This window comes from Pelophylax lessonae, assembly GCF_965119305.1.
Source record: "Pelophylax lessonae genome assembly, chromosome: 7".
NCBI lineage: Eukaryota > Metazoa > Chordata > Amphibia > Anura > Ranidae > Pelophylax > Pelophylax lessonae.
Window position 1 is genome coordinate 211,355,517 of NC_138774.1, and position 19,960 is coordinate 211,375,476.

At 47.3% G+C, this 19,960-nt stretch overlaps 1 protein-coding gene across 1 annotated transcript in view; it reads left to right on the top strand.

Moving 5' to 3' along the window:
- Nucleotides 1-19,960, top strand: part of PNPLA7 (patatin like domain 7, lysophospholipase) — a 733,226-nt gene that overhangs the window by 314,125 nt on the left and 399,141 nt on the right. The window contains exon 16 of the mRNA XM_082263919.1: nt 15,049-15,126. Coding sequence (XP_082120045.1) covers nt 15,049-15,126 — 78 coding nt within the window. The remainder of the gene's footprint in view (nt 1-15,048; nt 15,127-19,960) is intronic.

The following is a 19,960-nucleotide window of genomic DNA, read 5'->3' on the forward strand; positions in this document are numbered from 1 at the left end:
CCAAAGTTTGGTTTTGATTTTGGTTGTATGTATCTTGTTTTGTATGTCCTTAGTTTTGCAAAATTAAATAAAAACTTTTCAGTTATAAAAAAATTAAGACAACGTGTTGCCTTCCTTGTGTCCTAAGCCGAAGCACCCTAAAGAGTTTGCCTTGCATTCTTTGGATGTGGTACGGGCAATCAGGGTGTACCTGGCAGCGACTGAGTCGTTCCGGAAATCTGATTCCCTATTTGTCCTTACGGATGGACCCTGTAAGGGGCTGGCCGCGTCTGCTGCGACCATTTCTAGATCGCTCTGGCAGACTGTGGTGCAGACCTACTCCAATAAGGCCCAGGATCCTCTTTTAACTGTTAAGGCACATTCTACAAGGGCGCTTAGTGCCTCTCGGCCTTCCGTCATCAGGCGTCAGTGGTGCTGGTTTACAAGGCGGCCACCTAGTCGTCTGTGCACACTTTCACTAAATTTTATAAGGTGGATGTATTGGCATTTGCGGATGCTGCCTTTGGCCACAAGATTTTGCAGGAGAGGATTAGTCCTTTTTGAGGGTGTATTTTTTGTCAGGGGAGCTCCAGTTGTTCCTAGGCTCCTGTTTTATCTGGTTGGCTATGTTTAGTCTTTTGGGAAGTGTGTTTATTGCTGTGTTCTTCCCACCCCTCATGTTGACACTGCTTTGGGGCGTCCCAAGGGTCCAGAAGATATGGAGCTGTGTCCGTCAATGAATGAAAGGGAAAACTGGATTTTTGTCTTATCGTATAATCCTTTTTTCTGATATTCATTGATGGACACAGCACCCACCCTTCTGTTGAGTTGGGATATATGTTCCTCGGACACTGCTTGTTACAAAACTGAAGACCTATAGCAGCAAGTGGAAGTATACCCCCTGGGACTGCCCTATGGGCATAGTCAAACTTTTTTCCGCTTAGTGTCCTACTCCTGTAGGGGGCAGCATAAACCCAAGGATCCAGAAGATATGGTAGCTGTGTCCATCAATGAACATCAGAGAAAAGGATTTTACGGTAAGACAAAAATCCAGTCTTTACAGCTTTTACATACCATGTTTATGCGAGTTTAGCAGCAGTTATGCAGCTGTTATGAATGAGCAGCAGTTATGAATAAGGTTAGAAGCATTTTTTAAAGATAACCTCAGGAGACCCCCCCCCCCCCCATGTCCACAATGCATGAAAAACAAATACATTTTTAACTATTTTAGTAATTCTATGAGAAAAGACAGCACAGCAGCAGAGAGAGCAGTGTGCTTGTAGATCAACAGCATTTGGTGAAATTTGTGTTTTTTCAACATTTTTGTATGTTCAAAAAGTATCAGTTTCATTTTTTTTTCACTTTTAAAAAAGCTTGTGGGAAACAACAAAATTTATAATGAAGGTAAACTGGACAGCCACTGAAATATCTAGTGAATATTTAAAATGAACAGACACACTAAGAGCAGTTTTGATCAAATGCATAAAACAAAAACTTTACTGGACATCAAAATACATTAAGCTTCCTTAACCTAAGTTACCATAAACATTACATTACACCAAATAACAAGACTTTAACATACACTCCTATTTCCAATATCCCAAAGAAAGGTCAAATAATACTTAACTCTGGCAACAGCTTGTACTTGATATCGGGAACAGGACAATGAGGTCTTGGCTGCATGTTTCTACAACTCCAAACAGTGAACCTTCCCAAAACTAACTTTCTCTTACGTCCTCCGACAGTCGCCGCCACTTCATAATCTTCACTAATGGGGTTACTAATGGGGTAATTGACCTTTGCTCCGCAGGAGTAGCTAGGCAACAAGATTTGTTAATATCAAAGCTTTTAGCATATCACACCCCTAGGGGGTGGTCCCCTCAGTCAATACCTCCCTGCTTCCTGCATTCTCAACTCAGTTTCTAATGCCTAGCTTAGGAGTAGCTGGCTGATCCTGTGCTGGGGCTTTCAGTCTCAGCCTTCTATCCTCTTTTTGATTTTATTTGGAGTATTTTTCTCTTTCTTTTACTTAGCTGTTCTTTTTCTCAGCCTTAGTTTAGTTTCTTCGGATGAAGATGATCATGCGGAGCTGGGTCTCGGACTGGCCACCCTGGATCCCAGGGCTGAGAGCCAGGGGCTTCCCAGCCTGCCATCGAGCATTCAGCTCAGGTTTTCCTGGCATATTGAACGACCCATCCCTGTTCGCTGCAGGGATGCTGCCTGTGAGGTGGCTACCTCACCGGACGCCATTTGCGGTTTCGCACCGCAGTTCCACTGCGTCCTGGCTGCGACACTCCCTGTCCTCAGTGCAGCGGTTTGGTCGCTGGAGAAGGCTCCCCACGCCATCCGGACTGGTAAGTGCAATTCTATGTGGGGACCTGTCTGTTTTTGGGTGTCAGTCTGTGACTGTGTGACCCTGCATGTCTGTGTATGTGCTGAGCTCCCTGTCAGATTCCTGTGTGGAATAGCTGCCTTTCTGTGGGCTGCGGGGGGGGGGGGGGCTCTCCCGCTCTGCTATGTGAGAGTATGGGGCAGACTGTGCTTGGACATGCTGTGCGGCGGCCGCTACTGCGGCCCGCCATTTTTTTGCGGCAAGTTATGGTGACTGGCCCTGTGTGGTACGGCGCAGTGTTTTGGCGCCAAACGCCGCCTTTTTGGCGGCGATCGATCGTACAGCCACATGTCGGCGCCATTTTCTCATTGCCTGAAATGCCTCGGCCGAGCGGCCATGTTTGTGTAGCCTGCTTAGGCTTTATAGGGCGGTCAGTCATTCCATCACTTCCTTTTGCTCTGGAACAGCGATCGGTGGCAGCAGCCTGTGTGGTCTCTCCAGGTTTTTACCTTTCCTTTTCCTGTATTTCCTTGCTCAGTGTCCTTATCCCTGTGGGGGTCGGTACATACAGTAGTGTGCGGTGGGCTACGCTCGCCGCGGTCTTAAAGGGGCAGTCCTCCTTTTTCAATTATTGCTGGGGCATGGATTCTCAGGATTGCAAGTTTCCTCCCACCTTGGTGGGGGGCCAAGGGGCTGCTGCATCCCCCGAGGGGGCTGATCTGGCTGCTATTGTGGCGAACTTGGCTTCTCAGGTGCAGATTCTAGTGGCTGATCGATCCGCAAAACGGCCCAGATTGTCTATTTCCTCTGATTCAGAGGGCGATAGGGCTGCTATGGCTGGAGTGCCCTTCTCAGGGTCTCGCTCATCTCTGGACCTTGGGGGGTCTGAGGGGGAGGCTGAGGTAGAAGGGGTTGATAATTCTCCCCCTGGCTCGCCTGAAGAGCTTGCACTCATGGATGAGTTGGTTGCTTCTATCAAGGAAACACTGCGTTTGCAGGATGAACCATGTCCTCCTGCTTTGATGTCCTCTTATGGGACGCAAAGGAAACGCAAAACAGCACAGGTTTTTCCCTGCCCTGCGGAATTTCAGCGCGCTGTTGATGAGCAATGGCGCAATTTAAAGAAGCCCTTTACCGTGCCAAGTAAGTTCAAGCTGCGTTATCCCTTTACACCCACCACTGATGAGCGTTGGTGTATGCCGCCTCAGGTGGATCACGCGGTGGCGGTTTTGAATAAATCTACTGCGATCCCTGCTGAGGATACCCCGGTGTTTCGGGACCCTACGGACAGGAGATTGGAGTCTCTTGCCCGTCATGCTTATACGGTTGCTGGTTCTATGCTGAAGCCTATTTTTGCTTCCATTTTGGCAGCCCAGGCTATTGCGGATTGGGCGCAGGTGCTCAGGCGCACCCTGGTGGCTGACTCTGCTCCACGGACAACTTTGGCTATGGTGGATCAAATTCATCAGGGTGTCATGTATTTGTGTGATGCGGACTTGGGTTTAGTCCCTTTGGCTGCACGCCTCTCAAGTGTGGCGGTATTGAACCGTCGCCTGATATGCCTGAAATGTTGGTCGGTTGACCAATCATCTCGCAAGACTTTAGCTAATTTGCCCTACGCGGGATCTCGCCTTTTTGGCGAGTCTTTGGATACTCTGATAAAGGGAATTTCCCCAAACTCACAAGAATAAGTTTGTTCACGGTAAGAAGAATACCTCGTTTAGGCCCTCTCAGGGGTCCTTTCGTGCCTTTCGGTCGCAATATAAGGGCAAGCCCTTCAAGGGCCAAGGCTTCCAGAAGAAGCCGTGGGCAGGTAAGCAGATGTCCGGCCAGTCCGGGTCCGCTGCCCATACCAATTCGGCCTGAAGGGGCGCCCTCACCCGGTTCTGGGGTGGGGGGGGCGTTTGCTCGGTTTTCTTCAACCCTGGCTGGCCCGCATTCGGGACAGGTGGGTTCAGGAAATCGTTCGATCTGGATACAAGATCGAGTTTCTCTCTCGGCCGGCGAGCAGGTTTTTTCCCTCAAATCTTCAGCTGTCTCCAAGGCGCTTGCAGGATCTGCACCTGGTGGTGCGGGACCTGCGGGCCCAAGGAGTGGTGGTTCCGGTGCCTCATCGGGACAGATTTCGGGGGTTCTATTCCAATCTGTTCACTGTGCCCAGAAAGGAGGGCAAGGTACGTCCGATTTTGGACTTAAAAGCTCTGAACCGCTTTGTGCGGGTTCGCAAGTTCCGCATGGAATCCTTGCGCTCGGTTGTGGCTGCCCTGGTTCCGGGGGAATTCATGGCCTCCATCGACTTGAAGGATGCGTACCTTCACATCCCCATTTTCGAGGGTCACCAGAGGTACCTTCGATTCGCCATTGCGGAGGATCATTACCAATTCGTGGCGTTACCCTTCGGTCTCGCTTCGGCTCCGCGGGTTTTCACCAAGGTGCTTGCGCCGGTCCTGGCTTTATTGAGAGCCCAGGGCATCTCTGTCTTGGGGTATCTGTACGATATCTTGCTTCGGTCTGCGACCAGTCAGGGCCTGGTGAACGACCTGTCCATCACGATGCAGACTCTGCAGGAGTTCGGTTGGACAATAAATTTTCCAAAGTCAACGCTGTGTCCGTCGGGTCGTCTTCCCTACCTGGGGATGATCCTGGACTCTGTTCAAGCGAAGGTCTTCCTGCCGGAAGACGAGCTCTGGACACTTCAGGACGCAGTCAGGTCCCTCAGGGACAATCAGTGCTCGTCCCTCCGGACGTGTATGAGGTGTCTGGGATTGATGGTCTCGGCTTTCGAGGCGATTCCCTTCGCCCAGTTACACACGCGGGATCTTCAGGCGGAGATCCTGGCCAAGTGGGACGGGCGTCCGCAATCTCTGGATCTGGGGATTTCGTTGAGCCGCCTCACCCGAAGGGGTCTTTTGTGGTGGCTCCAGTCCCCGGCGGTGTCGGGGGGCAAGTCCTTTCGTCCTTTGTCATGGACGGTGATCACCACGGATGCCAGCCTGTCGGGCTGGGGTGGTGTTCTGGGCGTTCTGTCCGCCCAGGGAACTTGGTCGGAGGAGGAATCCTCCCTTCCGATCAACATTCTGGAATTGCGAGCGATAACTCTCTGCTTTCTGCGTTGGACGGACAGGCTTCAGGGCCGTCCGGTTCGGGTGCAGACGGACAATGCCACAGCAGTGGCCTACATCAACCACCAAGGGGGCACCAGGAGTGCCCGAGCGGCTCGGGAAGTAGCCGACATTCTGGCTTGGGCCGAGACGCACGTCCCGGCGATATCTGCAGTTCACATTCCGGGGGTGGAGAACTGGCAGGCGGATTATCTGAGTCGCCAGACCCTGGACCAGGGGGAATGGTCCCTTCACCCGGATGTCTTTCAGATGTTGTGCGCGAAGTGGGGTTCCCCAGATGTGGACCTGTTCGCGTCTCGTCTAAACAACAGAAACAGAAACACAAAAGTGCAAAGGTTCGTGGCAAGGACGCGCGATCCTCGGGCAGACGCCTCAGTCGCGTTCGTGGCGCCCTGGCATCAGTATCGTCTGATGTATGCCTTTCCACCGACTCAGCTGCTGTCCAGGCTCCTTCGCAGGTTGGCCTCGGAACTGCACACGGTGATTCTGGTGGCGCCAGACTGGCCTCGCCGGTCTTGGTACGCAGACCTCGTGAATCTGGTGGTCGACGCTCCGTGGCGTCTGCCTCTTCGAGAAGATCTCCTGTCTCAAGGACCGATATTCCATCCTGCTTTACAGTTGCTGGCTTTAACGGCCTGGCTGTTGAAAGCCAGGTCCTGAAGGATAGGGGTCTCTCCCCTGAGGTCATTCCCACTTTGATCAAGGCTAGAAAAAAGCCTCTTCGGGGAAGATTTACTACCGTACTTGGAAGGCGTATTTTGCCTGGTGTGAGCCCAGGGGGTATTCCCCTCGCTCGTACTCGGTATCGAGAGTGTTGGCTTTCCTTCAAACGGGCGTGGACCAGCGTTTGGCGTTGGCCACGATTAAGGGTCAGATTTCTGCGCTGGCCGTTCTCTTTCAACGCCCTGTGGCGTCTAATTCTTTGGTTAGCACCTTTGTTCAAGGGGTGCAACACTTGGCCTCTCCTCGGAGGGACCCTTTACCTCCATGGGACTTGAACCTTGTTCTGTCCGTGTTGCAGCATGCTCCCTTTGAGAAGATCAGGGAGATCTCGTTGTCTCTGTTGTCCAAGAAGGTTGCCTTTTTGGTGGTGATCACTTCGGCTCGCAGGGTATCGGAGCTGGCGGCCTTGTCCTGCAGCTCTCCCTACTTGGTGATTCACTTGGATAAGGTGGTCTTACGACCTAACCCTTCTTTTCTTCCGAAGAGGATCTCGGAATTTCACCTCAATGAGGACATTGTCTTACCTTCGCTTTGCGCGAAGCCTAAGCATCCAAAGGAGGTGGCTTTGCATGCCTTGGATGTTGTCCGGGCGATCATAGTTTACCTGTCATCGACAAAATCCTTTCGCAAGTCGGATTCTCTATTTGTCCTTCCAGAGGGTCCTCGGAAGGGCATGGCGGCGTCGGCTGCGACCATCGCCAAATGGATCAGACAGACCATTGTGCAAGCCTATGCTTTGAAGGGGAAGGTTCCTCCTTTCCCTGTGAAGGCGCACTCTACCAGGTCTCTGAGTACGTCTTGGGCCTATCGTCATCAGGCTTCTGTGGCCCAGGTGTGTAAGGCGGCGACTTGGTCGTCCGTTCACACCTTCTCAAAATTTTACAAGGTGGATGTTCAGGCATCGGCAGATGCTTCCTTTGGCCGTAAAGTTCTTAGTGCGGCAGTGCCTTAGGGTCCCTTGTTTGGGTCCTTGGCTGTTGGGGTGTTTTTACCCCTAGGTTACTTGTTCTTCCTGGGTTGTTGCTCCTGTTGAGCACGTTTTTCCTGTTGCCCAGTTGGTTCTCTTACTTTGGTAAGGTTCTTTTTTCTGCTGTGGGTACTGCGTTGCTTTAGGCGCGGCTGCGTTTTTCCCACCCCTCATGTCTACACTGCTCTGGGACGTCCCCATTAGTGAAGATTATGAAGTGGCGGCGACTGTCGGAGGACGTAAGAGAAAACGGAATTTTTGTAAAATCTTACCGTAAAATTCCTTTCTCTGAGTCCTCCGACAGTCGCCGCCCCCGCCCCTCTTTTGGGGTTTGTTTATGTACTCTACTGCTATGCTACTGAAACTGAGTTGAGAATGCAGGAAGCAGGGAGGTATTGACTGAGGGGACCACCCCCTAGGGGTGTGATATGCTAAAAGCTTTGATATTAACAAATCTTGTTGCCTAGCTACTCCTGCGGAGCAAAGGTCAATTACCCCATTAGTAACCCCATTAGGGAAGATTATGAAGTGGCGGCGACTGTCGGAGGACTCAGAGAAAGGAATTTTACGGTAAGATTTTACAAAAATTCAGTTTTTCTCCCCCATACTAGTGACTCTCTTGACTCTCTTTTCAAGTCCTGTATACCAGAGATCATCCACAGGATGTGGTCATTCCTTTGACCACTCACAGGTCGTCTTTTGAGTGAGGTCATCAACACATGGTTGCACTTCCCCCCCATAACCACATGGTTAATTGAATATGCGGCAGACATCTTTACATGACATCAAAGCTCACTAATCCACCTGTGGGTGAGAGATATTATAACACAATTATGGGAACATTTTTCATGAATCAGTTTAAAAAATATCCACAACTGATGCACATGATTACAAGCATTTGACGTTTGAAAAGCTGGTAAACTACAGTCCTGAATGCGATTTTTCTACTTTTAAAAAAATGGCTGTAACCTCACCTGCCTTTAAACTACTTTAAACTACTGAGTGCCCATGTACACATATAATAACATAGAGAAGAGTTCAAGGGCTGCTGAAAAAAAAATGCCCAACTGCTCCTAAACTTCAGTTTAGCAGCTGTAGTGTACATGAGGTCTTACTTGAATTTTGGCAACATTTCCATATTTTGTGGTTCATGTAGTCGAGATGATGTATCTTGCCAAATTGTTATATGTCCTAAGGGTCCTTCCAGTTTCTATCCCCAATTCAGAAACAACAAACATTTCTAAAATGTATCTGGGGCTCCTCCCGTTCAAGAGTTAATAAACAAATCATGCTTGCTCCATATTCTGAAGGCCTGGCAGGGACATTTTTATGCAAACATTGGGTCTGTGTGCAGGGTCATAAGTTGCACCCCTCCCCCCAAGCAAGAAAAAGAAAGTGGGGCGCACACAGCTAAAACTGGGCGTGGTGTTTATTGCGCTAAATATTAGCCATGGTTAAAAGGGAAGTAGAGTGCAAGGTTTCAGTAGTAAGTGATGCAGAGTTCTAGGGCTGCAACGAACGATAATTTTCATAATCGATTAGTTGGCCGATTTATTGTTTCGGATAATAACCTTAAAAAGGTGTGGTGTTTAATTTTTTTAATATGTAAGGTTTTTTGAAAAAAGGAAATTTATTCTTAAATCTCTATGTGCAGTGGTAAATGTAAATAACCACCTACAGTATATGGTTAGGGAGCAAAATCTCTAATCCACTCTGAGAATAACAGACAGAAGAGATATACTGTATATACTATTAGAGGTTTAATCTGGTAAATATCTTTAGACTCAGATCAAATTTTTTATTCAGAGAAAAAAATGAAAGCCTTTTTTCCGATTTTCAGACGGAACTGTAATATATTATGTATGACAGACTACCTGCTCATAGGCAGGTGGCTTGATAAAAGCTACCTGCGCCTGCTGTTACTTATGCTGGCCATACAAAAACAATGTCTTCCGTCAAAAAAAACTTTATTTTAGGAACGTTCGTTCGATTTTCTAAACGCTAGTAGGGGTCAAATCAACGTTCGTTGGAGCAGAATAGAAAACTTCTTGGTCAAAGAAATTTTCAGACAGTGTATGTGGTTTTTGTTCAGAAATTACATTCACTTTAAAACGAAATGTTAAAAGCAAGTAAAATTTTCCAACGACATTTTCATTCAGCGAATGTACAAAGATTTTTCGTATGAATATTCTCGTCCGAAAATCCATAGGTGTATGGCCAGCATGAGGCTCGGTTCACATTTTAACTAGGAGTCAGACATGAAGCTATATGAAGGGGGGAAGGGAGATATAAATCGTTTATATTAAAGTATCACTAAAAGCTGAGACTTTTTTATGGATATGATCATTTTAAATCGAATGCACAACACTGGTAAAAGTTTACTTTAAATGTATTTGCAATGCCTTCTATTACCTCCAGTCTATCAGTCTCCACCTTCTCTGGGTTCAGATGCTGATCTTCCCTGCATAGTCTTTAAAGTGATTTTTTTTTTTTTTTAAACAACAAACATGTTATACTTACCTGCTCTGTTTAATGGTTTTGCACAGAGCAGCCCTGATTCTCCTCTTCAATGCTTCTGACTCCTCCTGCCCTCAGAGGGCCCCAATAGCAAGTTTCAAAGTATAGTATAGAGTGCTCCTATAGCAAGGTAATACAACTTCTGCCTTTTAGAACCACTCACTTCCTGCCCAGGACTACATGTCCCATGAGGCATCGCTACCCACACATTCACATTCACAAGTTCTCAGGCACCTACTGACATGTATGGACGGCGTACTGAGCTGTATGTTTGCTGCACTGTGTTCACAAGTCAGTAGTAACTGAGGCAGAGTTCAGAGATCGGTAGGGGGTTAACTGTTATATGTGGCCTGCTTCCTTTTCTAAAGAAAATAGAAAGAGAACTGACTTCTCCCCATGTTTTGCAATATGTGAGGGCACAGTGGAACCCCCCTCTCCCCTGGGGCCCATGTGCACCGCTCACATTGCAGCCATGGAGCATACGCCACTAAGGCCCAGCAGTACGTAATATTTACCAATACTACCAGGCAGTATTTCTCACTAGTCCTACATCCATGATCTTTGATTGTCTTCCAAACACCTTAGTTTCTTTACCCTATCTTCCACTATTACATTGTCAAAAGGTTTAAAACCCATTGAAACTCACACATTACATCTTTGAGATAAATTCTCTGGAGGCCTCATATCTAAGCCCTATAGAGGCACTATATACTTTACCTCCTTTGCCTCAGTTCTTCTCTTTTTTTTTTTTTTGTCCTTGAACCCTTTGAAAGTAAATGCCAATCTGACCCACACACCCCAGTTCTAATATCCTTGCTTTATGCTTTAACTGTGTTGCCTAAACAAACTATTACTAGGCCATATCAAACCTGATGGGAAACTGAACTTAAAGCGTTTGTTAACCTAAAAAAAAAAAATATATATATATTGATCCTGTTCCCTTAAAGCATGTTATACAGCACAGTGCTTGTGCTGTTTTATTTTGGCCCCTAGCTGATCCTGCCTGGCTATATCCTTCCCTCTGTAAATTACCCATGGTATACCATGGCTGCTGAGCCCTGACAATAGTTGTGTGTAAGGAGAAAAAGCCGCGCTCCGAGTTGAGGATGAAGATGAATAAAAATCTGTTTATTTGTATCAAAAAAATGATAAAAACATCTCAAAGTACATCCATAATAGCCAGAGACACAGGGGGGGTGCACATCGGTTGACGTGTTTCACGGAAAACGTCCGCTTAGTCGTAACCATGCACATACATGAACAGACATTGCTTAAATAGTGACTAGCACTTCCCGGGCCCATCCAGGATCAACGCTGATTGAACACACAGCTGCAAGTTGTCCACACTTAATTCACAAATGGAGAATTTAAGCAATGTCTGTTCATGTATGTGCATGGTTACGACTAAGTGGACGTTTTCCGTGAAACGCGTCAACCGCTGTGCACCCCCCCTGTGTCTCTGGCTATTATGGATGTACTTTGAGATGTTTTTATCATTTTTTTGATACAAATAAACTGATTTTTATTCATCTTCATCTTCAACTCGGAGTGCGGCTTTTTCTCCTTACACACAACTATTGTCTGGATTGCGGATCCTTGCCTGCACCTGTTCTTGGATGTTTTTGGGATTACTGCATCACCGGAGCGGTTTTCTTTGCCCTTGATCTGTTCTGAGTCCTGACACTTTTGGGGTTATCAGTGACATTACTACTGTAATCAGTGCTATAAATATGCACTGTTACTGTAAAAATGACACCGGCAGGGAAGGGGTTAATTTTATTGGCGAGGGAGGGGTTAATGTATGCCTGGTTCTTACTGACGTGTGGGGGGAGGTGACTATGTGACACAAGGACAGATCGCAGGTTCAGCTATGCTGAACCCTGCAATCTGACCCTGCCTGTCACTTAGGAGATCCGCCCGCTTTGTTTACACAAGCGGGCGGATCTCCAGACTCGATTCCCCGACGATCTGGGAAGAGCAGCTGCGATTGCCGCTGCTCCTCCCCTGGCCCGACTCCCGCTGTGACTGAATACAGCGGGAGCGAGCCTCCGGCGGCGCGCACGCAGCGCCGAGAGCGGGGAGTGTCTGGCGACGTAAGTCTACGTCGTCAGACCTACAAGAGCCACTTTGCCGCAGTAGAGCTCTAGTGAGCAGCGGCAAAGTGGTTAAAAATGGCAATCCTGATACCCATGCTAACTTACTCCTCATTTCACAGCCTTGGCTTTTTGTTGAATCTCTGTTGTCAATTTTATTTCATAGTGGGCTGGGGGCCTCTCCCTTTCCATTTTCTTTCCTTAACCCCTATTTCTGATCCTCCCCCCCTCCCCTTACTTTTGTTTCTTGTCTTTTCTTCGCTTTTGCAGCTCCAGTATCCTCTTCTTAGCTCTACAACCTTCCTGCTGTACATTCCCAAAATAATCCTTATTAGTTATCCTATATATCCAGCAGTTTTACTACTGCAGGGTGACCGTGCCGCACAGAGTCACCTATATATGTGATCCTGCATTTTCAGGTATCGAGCGCAAGTGTGCGCTACTGGTGGCTCGCTCCCGCTTTTGTACATTCCCAAAATAATCCTTATTAGTTATCTTATATATCCAGCAGTTTTACTGCTGCAGGGTGACCGTGCGCACGCACAGGGTCACCTATATATGTGATCCTGCATTTCCAGGTATCGAGCGCAAGTGTGCGCTACTGGCGGCTCACTCCCACTTTAATTCTACACAGTGGACCCGATGTCCGCCGCCACAAACTGATCGTTTGGTACAGAGGCAGAACGCTATGTAAACAAGGCAGATTGCTGTTCTGCTAAGCAGGGGCATAGATTAATGTCTTCTCCTAGTAAAAGCACCTCTCCCACAGTTAGAAAACAGTGGCTAGGCACACAGTTAACCCTTTGATTGCTCCTGATGTTTAACCCCTTCCTATCTACTGTCATTAGTACAGTGACAACGCATATTGTGAGCACCCACTGTATTAGTGTCACTGGTCCCCAAAAAGTGTCTGTAAAGCCCCGTACACACGTACTGATCGTCGGCCGAACGATCGGCCGTCTTTTGTCCAGGGCTGTCGTGTCTGTTGAAAACTGCAAAAGACCTGCAGAAGTGATGTCATGTGATGGTTAACTTTCCTTGTCTTTTTTCTTTTCTGAGCTTGCCCAGTCTTGCTAATCTGCTGTCTGTCAGCCGAAATCTGTACTGACTGGCGAACAATCGGCCGTTCTGGTGACGGCCAACAAATATTTTAAAGTCTGCACGACAGATTCTGTTCGGCCGAAAATGCGCTGTCTGCTGTCGGAAGCATCATACTAACAAGCCAACGATCGGTCGGCGGCCGAATATTTACGGCCGACAATCGGTACGTGTGTACGGGGCTTTAGAGTCCTGAGTGTCCACCGCAAAATAGCAGCCCCCTATAAGTACCCATTCACACTAGCGCGACTTGTCAGGCGACTTGGTGGGTCGCCTGCCATTGATTAGCACAGGACCCGTTCTAATAGGAGCGACACAAGTCGCTCCGACTTAGAAAAAGAGTCCTGTACTATTTTGGGGCGACCTGGAGGCGACTTGCATTGACTTCAATGATATGCACCGCTACTTCACAGGTCGCCCCGGCAAGTCGTGTCGCCCCTGTGTGAATGGGCTCTAAGTCACTGATTGCTGCCATTACTAATAAAAATAAATAAATAAAATTATCCCATAGTTTGTAGATGGTTAAACATTTGCGCAAACCAATCAGTATACGCTTATTGGGATCTATTTTACCAAAAATATGTAGCACAATACATATTTCCCTAAATTGATGAAGATATTCAATTTTTTCATTTATATTATTGGATATATTTTATAGCAGAAAGTGAAAAAATTTTGTGTTTTTTTTTTTCTTTTTTTCTTTTTTTCTTTTCAATATTTTCTTTTTTTTTGTTTGTAGCACAAAAAAAAAAAAAAAAACGTGGTAATCAAATACTGCCAAAAGCTCTATTTATGGGGAAAAAAGGACATACATTTTGTTTGGGTACAGCATCGCATGACCGCGTAATTGTCAGCTAAAGTAAAGAAGTGCCATATTGCAAAAAATGGCCTGGTCATGAAGGGGGGTAAATCTTCCAGTGATTTATACTAATTAGCTATACCTGGACGACTACCATAACCTTTGTCTGCAGATCCCTTCATGTACCTATAACTTTATCCTGTCTGAAACAGGGGCCTTAAAGTGGAACTTAACTCAAAAAGTACCGCTGGATACTGGTTACAGTTTTTTTTTTTTTTTTTTGCGAGTACCAATTTTTATTGGTATCTGCTCTTGCGTAGTCCTCACATAGGCAAGGATGATGCCACTCACTCGGCCCCCTCACTTCTGCAGCCTCCTGGGACATGTCACATGACCCAGGAGGCTGTAGAACCATTTACAAAGTGCCGCGTGAGCTCGTACATGCGCAGTGGAAGGCCGGCTATAGTTCTAAGGAAGCCACAGCAGGCTCCCAAATCCAAGATGACAGTACCAAGAACCCAAAGTGGTAAGATGAACTGACTGCAGGACGACAGTGCTGGACTCCAGGCACTGGTATACATCTGATTTTTAGAATTCAACAGGTACAGTATTTGTAGCTGCTGATGTTAAAAATATATAAATAAATAAAAAAGAGAAGTTCCCCTTTAACTTAACCCATTTTAGACCGAACAACTTATTACATCATTGCTACTTCTGCATATTTTAGGCCTTCTCCTTATGTTTCCATCAGTTTGATATGTCAATGTTGAGGAAGTTACCTTGGTTTACTTCTCAATTAACATTCGTAAAAATAAACTTCCAATTCTTAAAGGCCAATTCCAGCCAGGATTGAGTTTGCTAACTGATTTTTGTTTTTCTCCTTGAGATGGAGCTGACTTCAGAAGTATCTGCACAGGGCATAAATATGCATTCCCATCCAGTGTGTAAGGCCTCGTTCCCCCCCCCCCCCCCCCCCCAGGAATACCTAACCACGTGGCTGTTGAGGGCTGTGTTTACCTGCACAACGAAGTACATGTGTTCTGTGTATCTCCCTGCAGACTGTCCCATTGCTGTTGGGACACAGTGGCTGCAAGGACATAGCCGCTGCTCCCAGTTTGACATCCATTCAGGTGTCAAACTGGGATACAGATATCGCATTGGGAACAGGGGCTGTGACTGTGCAGCTGCTGTTTCCCAATTGAAAGCAATGGGACTTCCTTCACAGGGATTCACGGAACACCTGTGCATCTCCGTGCTGGTAAACATGGACCTCAGTCGCAGGGTTATGTGTACGAGCAAAGCCTAACTGTATATGTTTGTTCCATAGTCTTTAGTGAATGTGTTATATATGGAACATGCAGAGGAGTTGGTTCCTTCCTGGTTTCTTTCTAATTGCTGATATTTTTTCCCCACTATAGGACCCATTACTGCTGAATGGAAGAGTGACCTTACATCAAGTCAAAGGTGGCACCGTCCTGTCCAGACAAGGAGACCAGGTCAGTGTGGAATACAGACACCTTCAATCTAGCAGTCAATAGTAATGATTTCATTATTGATTTTGATGGATTTTACACACATATCAAATTGATGTATATAAGTGTTTGAGGCAAGACTTTTAACATGGCCTCTAAATTTTCAAAACTTAGAGGTGGAGCGGTGCTCGATGCAGCTTTATCATGGGTTATCTATCTATCACTGACCTCTTGAAACAGAATGGCTCCCAAAGCCCTCGCTGAAGGTATCCGTTTCGGACAATAAACTCCTTGCATAAGTCTAGAGCAACCAGCACTGGATACTGGCACAATGATGTGAAAAACCTCTTCAGCCTAATCATTTCACTTGACCATGACTGACTTTTTACTCTTTGTCAGGTCAGTCAGTGGTGCAGCAATAGTGGCAAAATTGAGAACAACCAACAATCAAACTATGTCCAGAAAAGCTCAGACTTGCTTTTTTGTGACCGGGTGGGGCAAAGCCTAAATAGCCTCTGTCTTGTTTATCTGAGGTTTCACCAAACCCTGCCCATAATGCACCCTAGGTACTTGCTCCATTTCATTGCAGTGGCACACTTTTCCAGGTTAATGGTAAACCCTTCATTTTTTAGGGATTCCAACACTGCCTAAACTCTGGAAAGATGAGGCTCCCAGTCTGAACTAAAGTTGACAATATCATCCAAATTGACTGAGGTGTATTTTCGATGCTGAGGGGGGGTCTTTTCCCTGGCTTTCTTAGTTAACGTTATCCACCAGTAGCCTTTGGTGAGGTCTAAAGTGACCCCAATCTCTCAGTTGGCTTGTCCACTTAGGGCATTGGATATGCATTGAACTTCAATACCTCATTTAGCCTTCTGAAATCATTAAAGAAACACAAGAGTCCTATTGAGCTTTAGTGCCAACACAGTTTGGCTTGACCACGTCTTTGCAATTACTCACTGATATCAAGTTCCAGGATTTTCTGAACTTCCTCCGACACTACTTTTTGGTGTGCCTTGGGAATGCGATAGGACTTTACTGGGACTTTTACATTAGGTTCTGTAACAATGTCATGCTCAATTACCTTGGTAAGACTTGACAGTCTGGAAAAGATGTCTCTATTCTTTTGTAAAAAACGCTTTTGCCTGATGGGTTGTGGCTTTGATAGGGTGGTGGAAACTGGGACTAAGTTCACCTCCACCCCCGCAGAGGGCTTAGAATAACCCTTAGCCAGGGCAACTAACTGCTTTCGGTCCTTCCAGGGTTTTATTAAGTTCACGTGGTATATTTTTTATGGTTTTTGTTTTCCATGTTAGTTTACTTTATATTTTACCACTCAACCTTTTTTTTTTTTTTAACCCCAAATGGCCCTTGCCATATGGCCAAGAACTTGCTGTCAACTGTGGGTTGACATCGCCCCTGGGTCCCCAATCTGGAACAGCCTAAGCTTTGCTGGCTGGTTGTACACCCTTCTCTGTGCTTCTTGTGCCCTCTGTAAAATGCTCCTTGACTAAGGCACCACCTTAGTAATTCTCTCTCATCTGGGTTATATGTTCCACTGCTGTTCTATGTGGAGAAGATTCACTTTCCCTGGTTACTTTTACCAGGTCATGCAACCCCCATGGTCTCCAACTGTACACCAATTTAAACAGGGAAAACCCAATAGACCCAATGATGGTAAACATGAGTGCAGGGAGTAAGCAGTCTCTGTCACTTCTGTCTTTTTGTACTGCCCTCTTGAGCATAGACTTCAGACCAACCCATCCATCTGCAGGTGATAGACAGACATACACAATTGTTTGATTTGAAATAGCTTGAACAGGTCTGCCATCACCTTTGACATGAACAGTGTGCTTTGGTCTGTCCAAAATTTTTTAGGGAACCCGGTTCTGGTAAACCTGTTAGGAAAATCCAAGCTAGTGTTTCTCAACTCGGGTCCTCAAGGCACACTAACAGGCCAGATTTTAAGCATTACCTTGGGGAGATGCAGACTAGAATACTGCAATCACTGAGCAGCAAATTATATCACCTGTGATGTATTTGTCTTCTTGCAAACCTGGCCTGTTAGTGTGCCCCGAGGATCGGAGTTGAGAAACACTGATCCAAGCAATTACGTTTGAGGTCTTCCTCAGAAAGCCTCTGGATACCTTGTTGCAGAGACACAGAGGAGTTCCTAAAATGTGACACCGGAGCAGTTAGTTGACAAGTGGGACATGAACCACAATACTTTTTCATTTAATTAGTACCTCTCGGCTAGTAGAACTGGTCCGTTATCCATTCCTCGATTTTCTTGGCCCCCAGGTCCAGGACATTAGGAGGACTAAAGCTTCATTGTGAGCCAAGTCGAGTACCATACATCTAAAAGGCTGGGGGACCAATAACTGGTCAACCAGCTCACCCTAGACTTCAGTGACTCAATATAGCAACTCATCATTGACTGAAAAGTGGGGAAACCTTTTTTTGGGCCTTGGGAACTTGTAATACCCCATACGATGACCTATTCCCTGGTATTTTTTAACGTGGGGTCCTGTGTTTGGGCGGTACCAAATGCACCCCTTGGCACTTACAAACCAGGCTGCAAAGGAACCTTCTCCCTCATCCTCCTCAGGCATATTCTGTAATAGGGGGGTTTCCACTATGTTCTCCCAAACCATAAACCTGCATAAGAGGAGAGTCCCCCCTTTCAGGTGTCTCTTAGCCTGAAGACCCTCTGCCACAGAGACAACCTCCTCAGCACTTTTTAGAGTCAAATCGTCAAGCCCTTCAAAGGAAGCAGAATGGTTACAATGTCCAGACAGTCCTCTGCTTGCATAGTCCCAAAGCTCCACAAAAAAAAAACAGCTGTCTTGTCCCATTATGCTGTCATGTTTGACAGGGTTTAAAATTTAAAGTCTGAGCTACTAGCCAGGCCTTAAGTCTTACTCGCCACCAGTAACCCCCTACCCTACCCTGCCCCGCCCCTAAACAGGCCCTCATAAATTATCTCATAAAATTACACAATTACATGTTTTTGCATGAATGCAGAAGTTACAAAAATAAATAGTAATAAATGTATTAGTGCCCATCAGTGCAGCATTATCAGTGCCCATCATTGCAGCCTGTCAGTGCCCATCAGTGCAGCATCATCAGTGAAGCTCACCAGTGCCCATGGATGCAGCCTCACCAGTGCCCATGGATGCAGCCTCACCAGTGCCCATGGATGCAGTCTCACCAGTGCCCATGGATGCAGTCTCACCAGTGCCCATGGATGCAGCCTCACCAGTGCCCATGGATGCAGCCTCACCAGTGCCCATGGATGCAGCTTCACCAGTGCCCATCAATGCAGCCTGATCAATGCCCATCAATGCTGCCTCACCTGTGCCCAACAATTCTGCCTAACGTGTGCCCCTCAGTGCAGCCTCAAATGTGCCCCTCAGTGCAGCCTCAAATGTGCCCCTCAGTGCAGCCTCAAATGTGCCCCTCAGTGCAGCCTCAAATGTGCCCCTCAGTGCAGCCTCAAATGTGCCCCTCAGTGCAGCCTCAAATGTGCCAGTCAATGCAACCTCACCTGTGCCCTTCAATGCAGCCTCACCTCTGCCCATCAATGCAGCCTGACCAGTGCAGGGGAAGAGAGAGGAGAGGAAGAGGAAAGCCAGCCGGACAATCAGAGCGGGGATCGCCCCGCTGTAACAGCTTTCATTTGAATTGCCGGACGCTCGCCTTCACACACACAGTCCCGCCTTTTGGATTGGCTCCTATGAAAAACGTCACACGTCCCGGCATGGGACCGGTGTTCCTCTCTATCAAAGGAGCCAGCCAGGTGGCGGTGCTGGGTGTGACAGCGAGCACCCAGCAATTCAAATGAAAGCTGTTACAGCTGGGCGATCCCCGCTCTGTGATTATCCGGCTGGCTTTCCTCTTCCTCTCCTCTCTCTTCCCCTGGGCAAAAGCTGGGAGAACAGTTCCTGAGGCAGCCCCATACTCGTCCTCAATCATTTTCCACTTGCAAAATGCGAGCAGGCGAGTGGAGAATTTGAGGGCTGATGTATTAGGTTGGTCACTACCTTGATCTCCTGGGTAACTGTGCCACAAGCTTTAGTAGGTGTCACTGGCACCAGTGTGTACTCCCTGCTGTCCGCATGTGTACACACCACCCTCAGAGTTGTTAGAGGCCCACTTTCCCAACCACCCTAGTATGAACCACAGTCACCATATTGCCAGAGTCCAGTGGCACTCGGGCATGGAGTTGGTTAACACACTTCCCCTCCATCAGATCCAAGTGGGTAGCACAGACCCACTGAGCATAGCAGAACAGCTTCTCCATGGGCTCATCTTGCATGGGGCAATAGATCAGAACTCTGGGTCACAGGGTTGTTCACTCCCTGGCTCTCCTGAGTGCTGGTGACCAGTTTTGGTGCTGGCATGGCTTTCCTCCTTGGTAAGGCTCCTCTGGACTTAGGGGGTCCTAGCAGTTCCCTCGCCACTGTGTATTACCCCCCCTCCCCATAACAACCAAGAGGTCCATCATCTGGGGTTCTCCGTGGCTGACCCAATGCTGTAGCTTATTAGGTAGCGACCAGAGGTAGTGGTCAACGACAACCCGTTCCACAATCTGTGCTCTCCTCACTTTCTCCAGCTATAGCCACTTGATGGCTAGCTGCAACAGGTCTTGCATTTGGGACCGCAGTGACTGACCAGAAGAATACCAGCAATGCTTTCTTTGTGCGCAAACAGCCACAGTCACCCTAAGGTGGGCTAAAATCTGTCCCGTGGTTTTTTTTTCTATAATCCTTGACTTTAGCTGCCATAGCAGGACTTCTGTGGGTTCCCTGATATGAACAGGGCAATGAGGCTGACCCACTGGTCCTCAGGCCAGAAC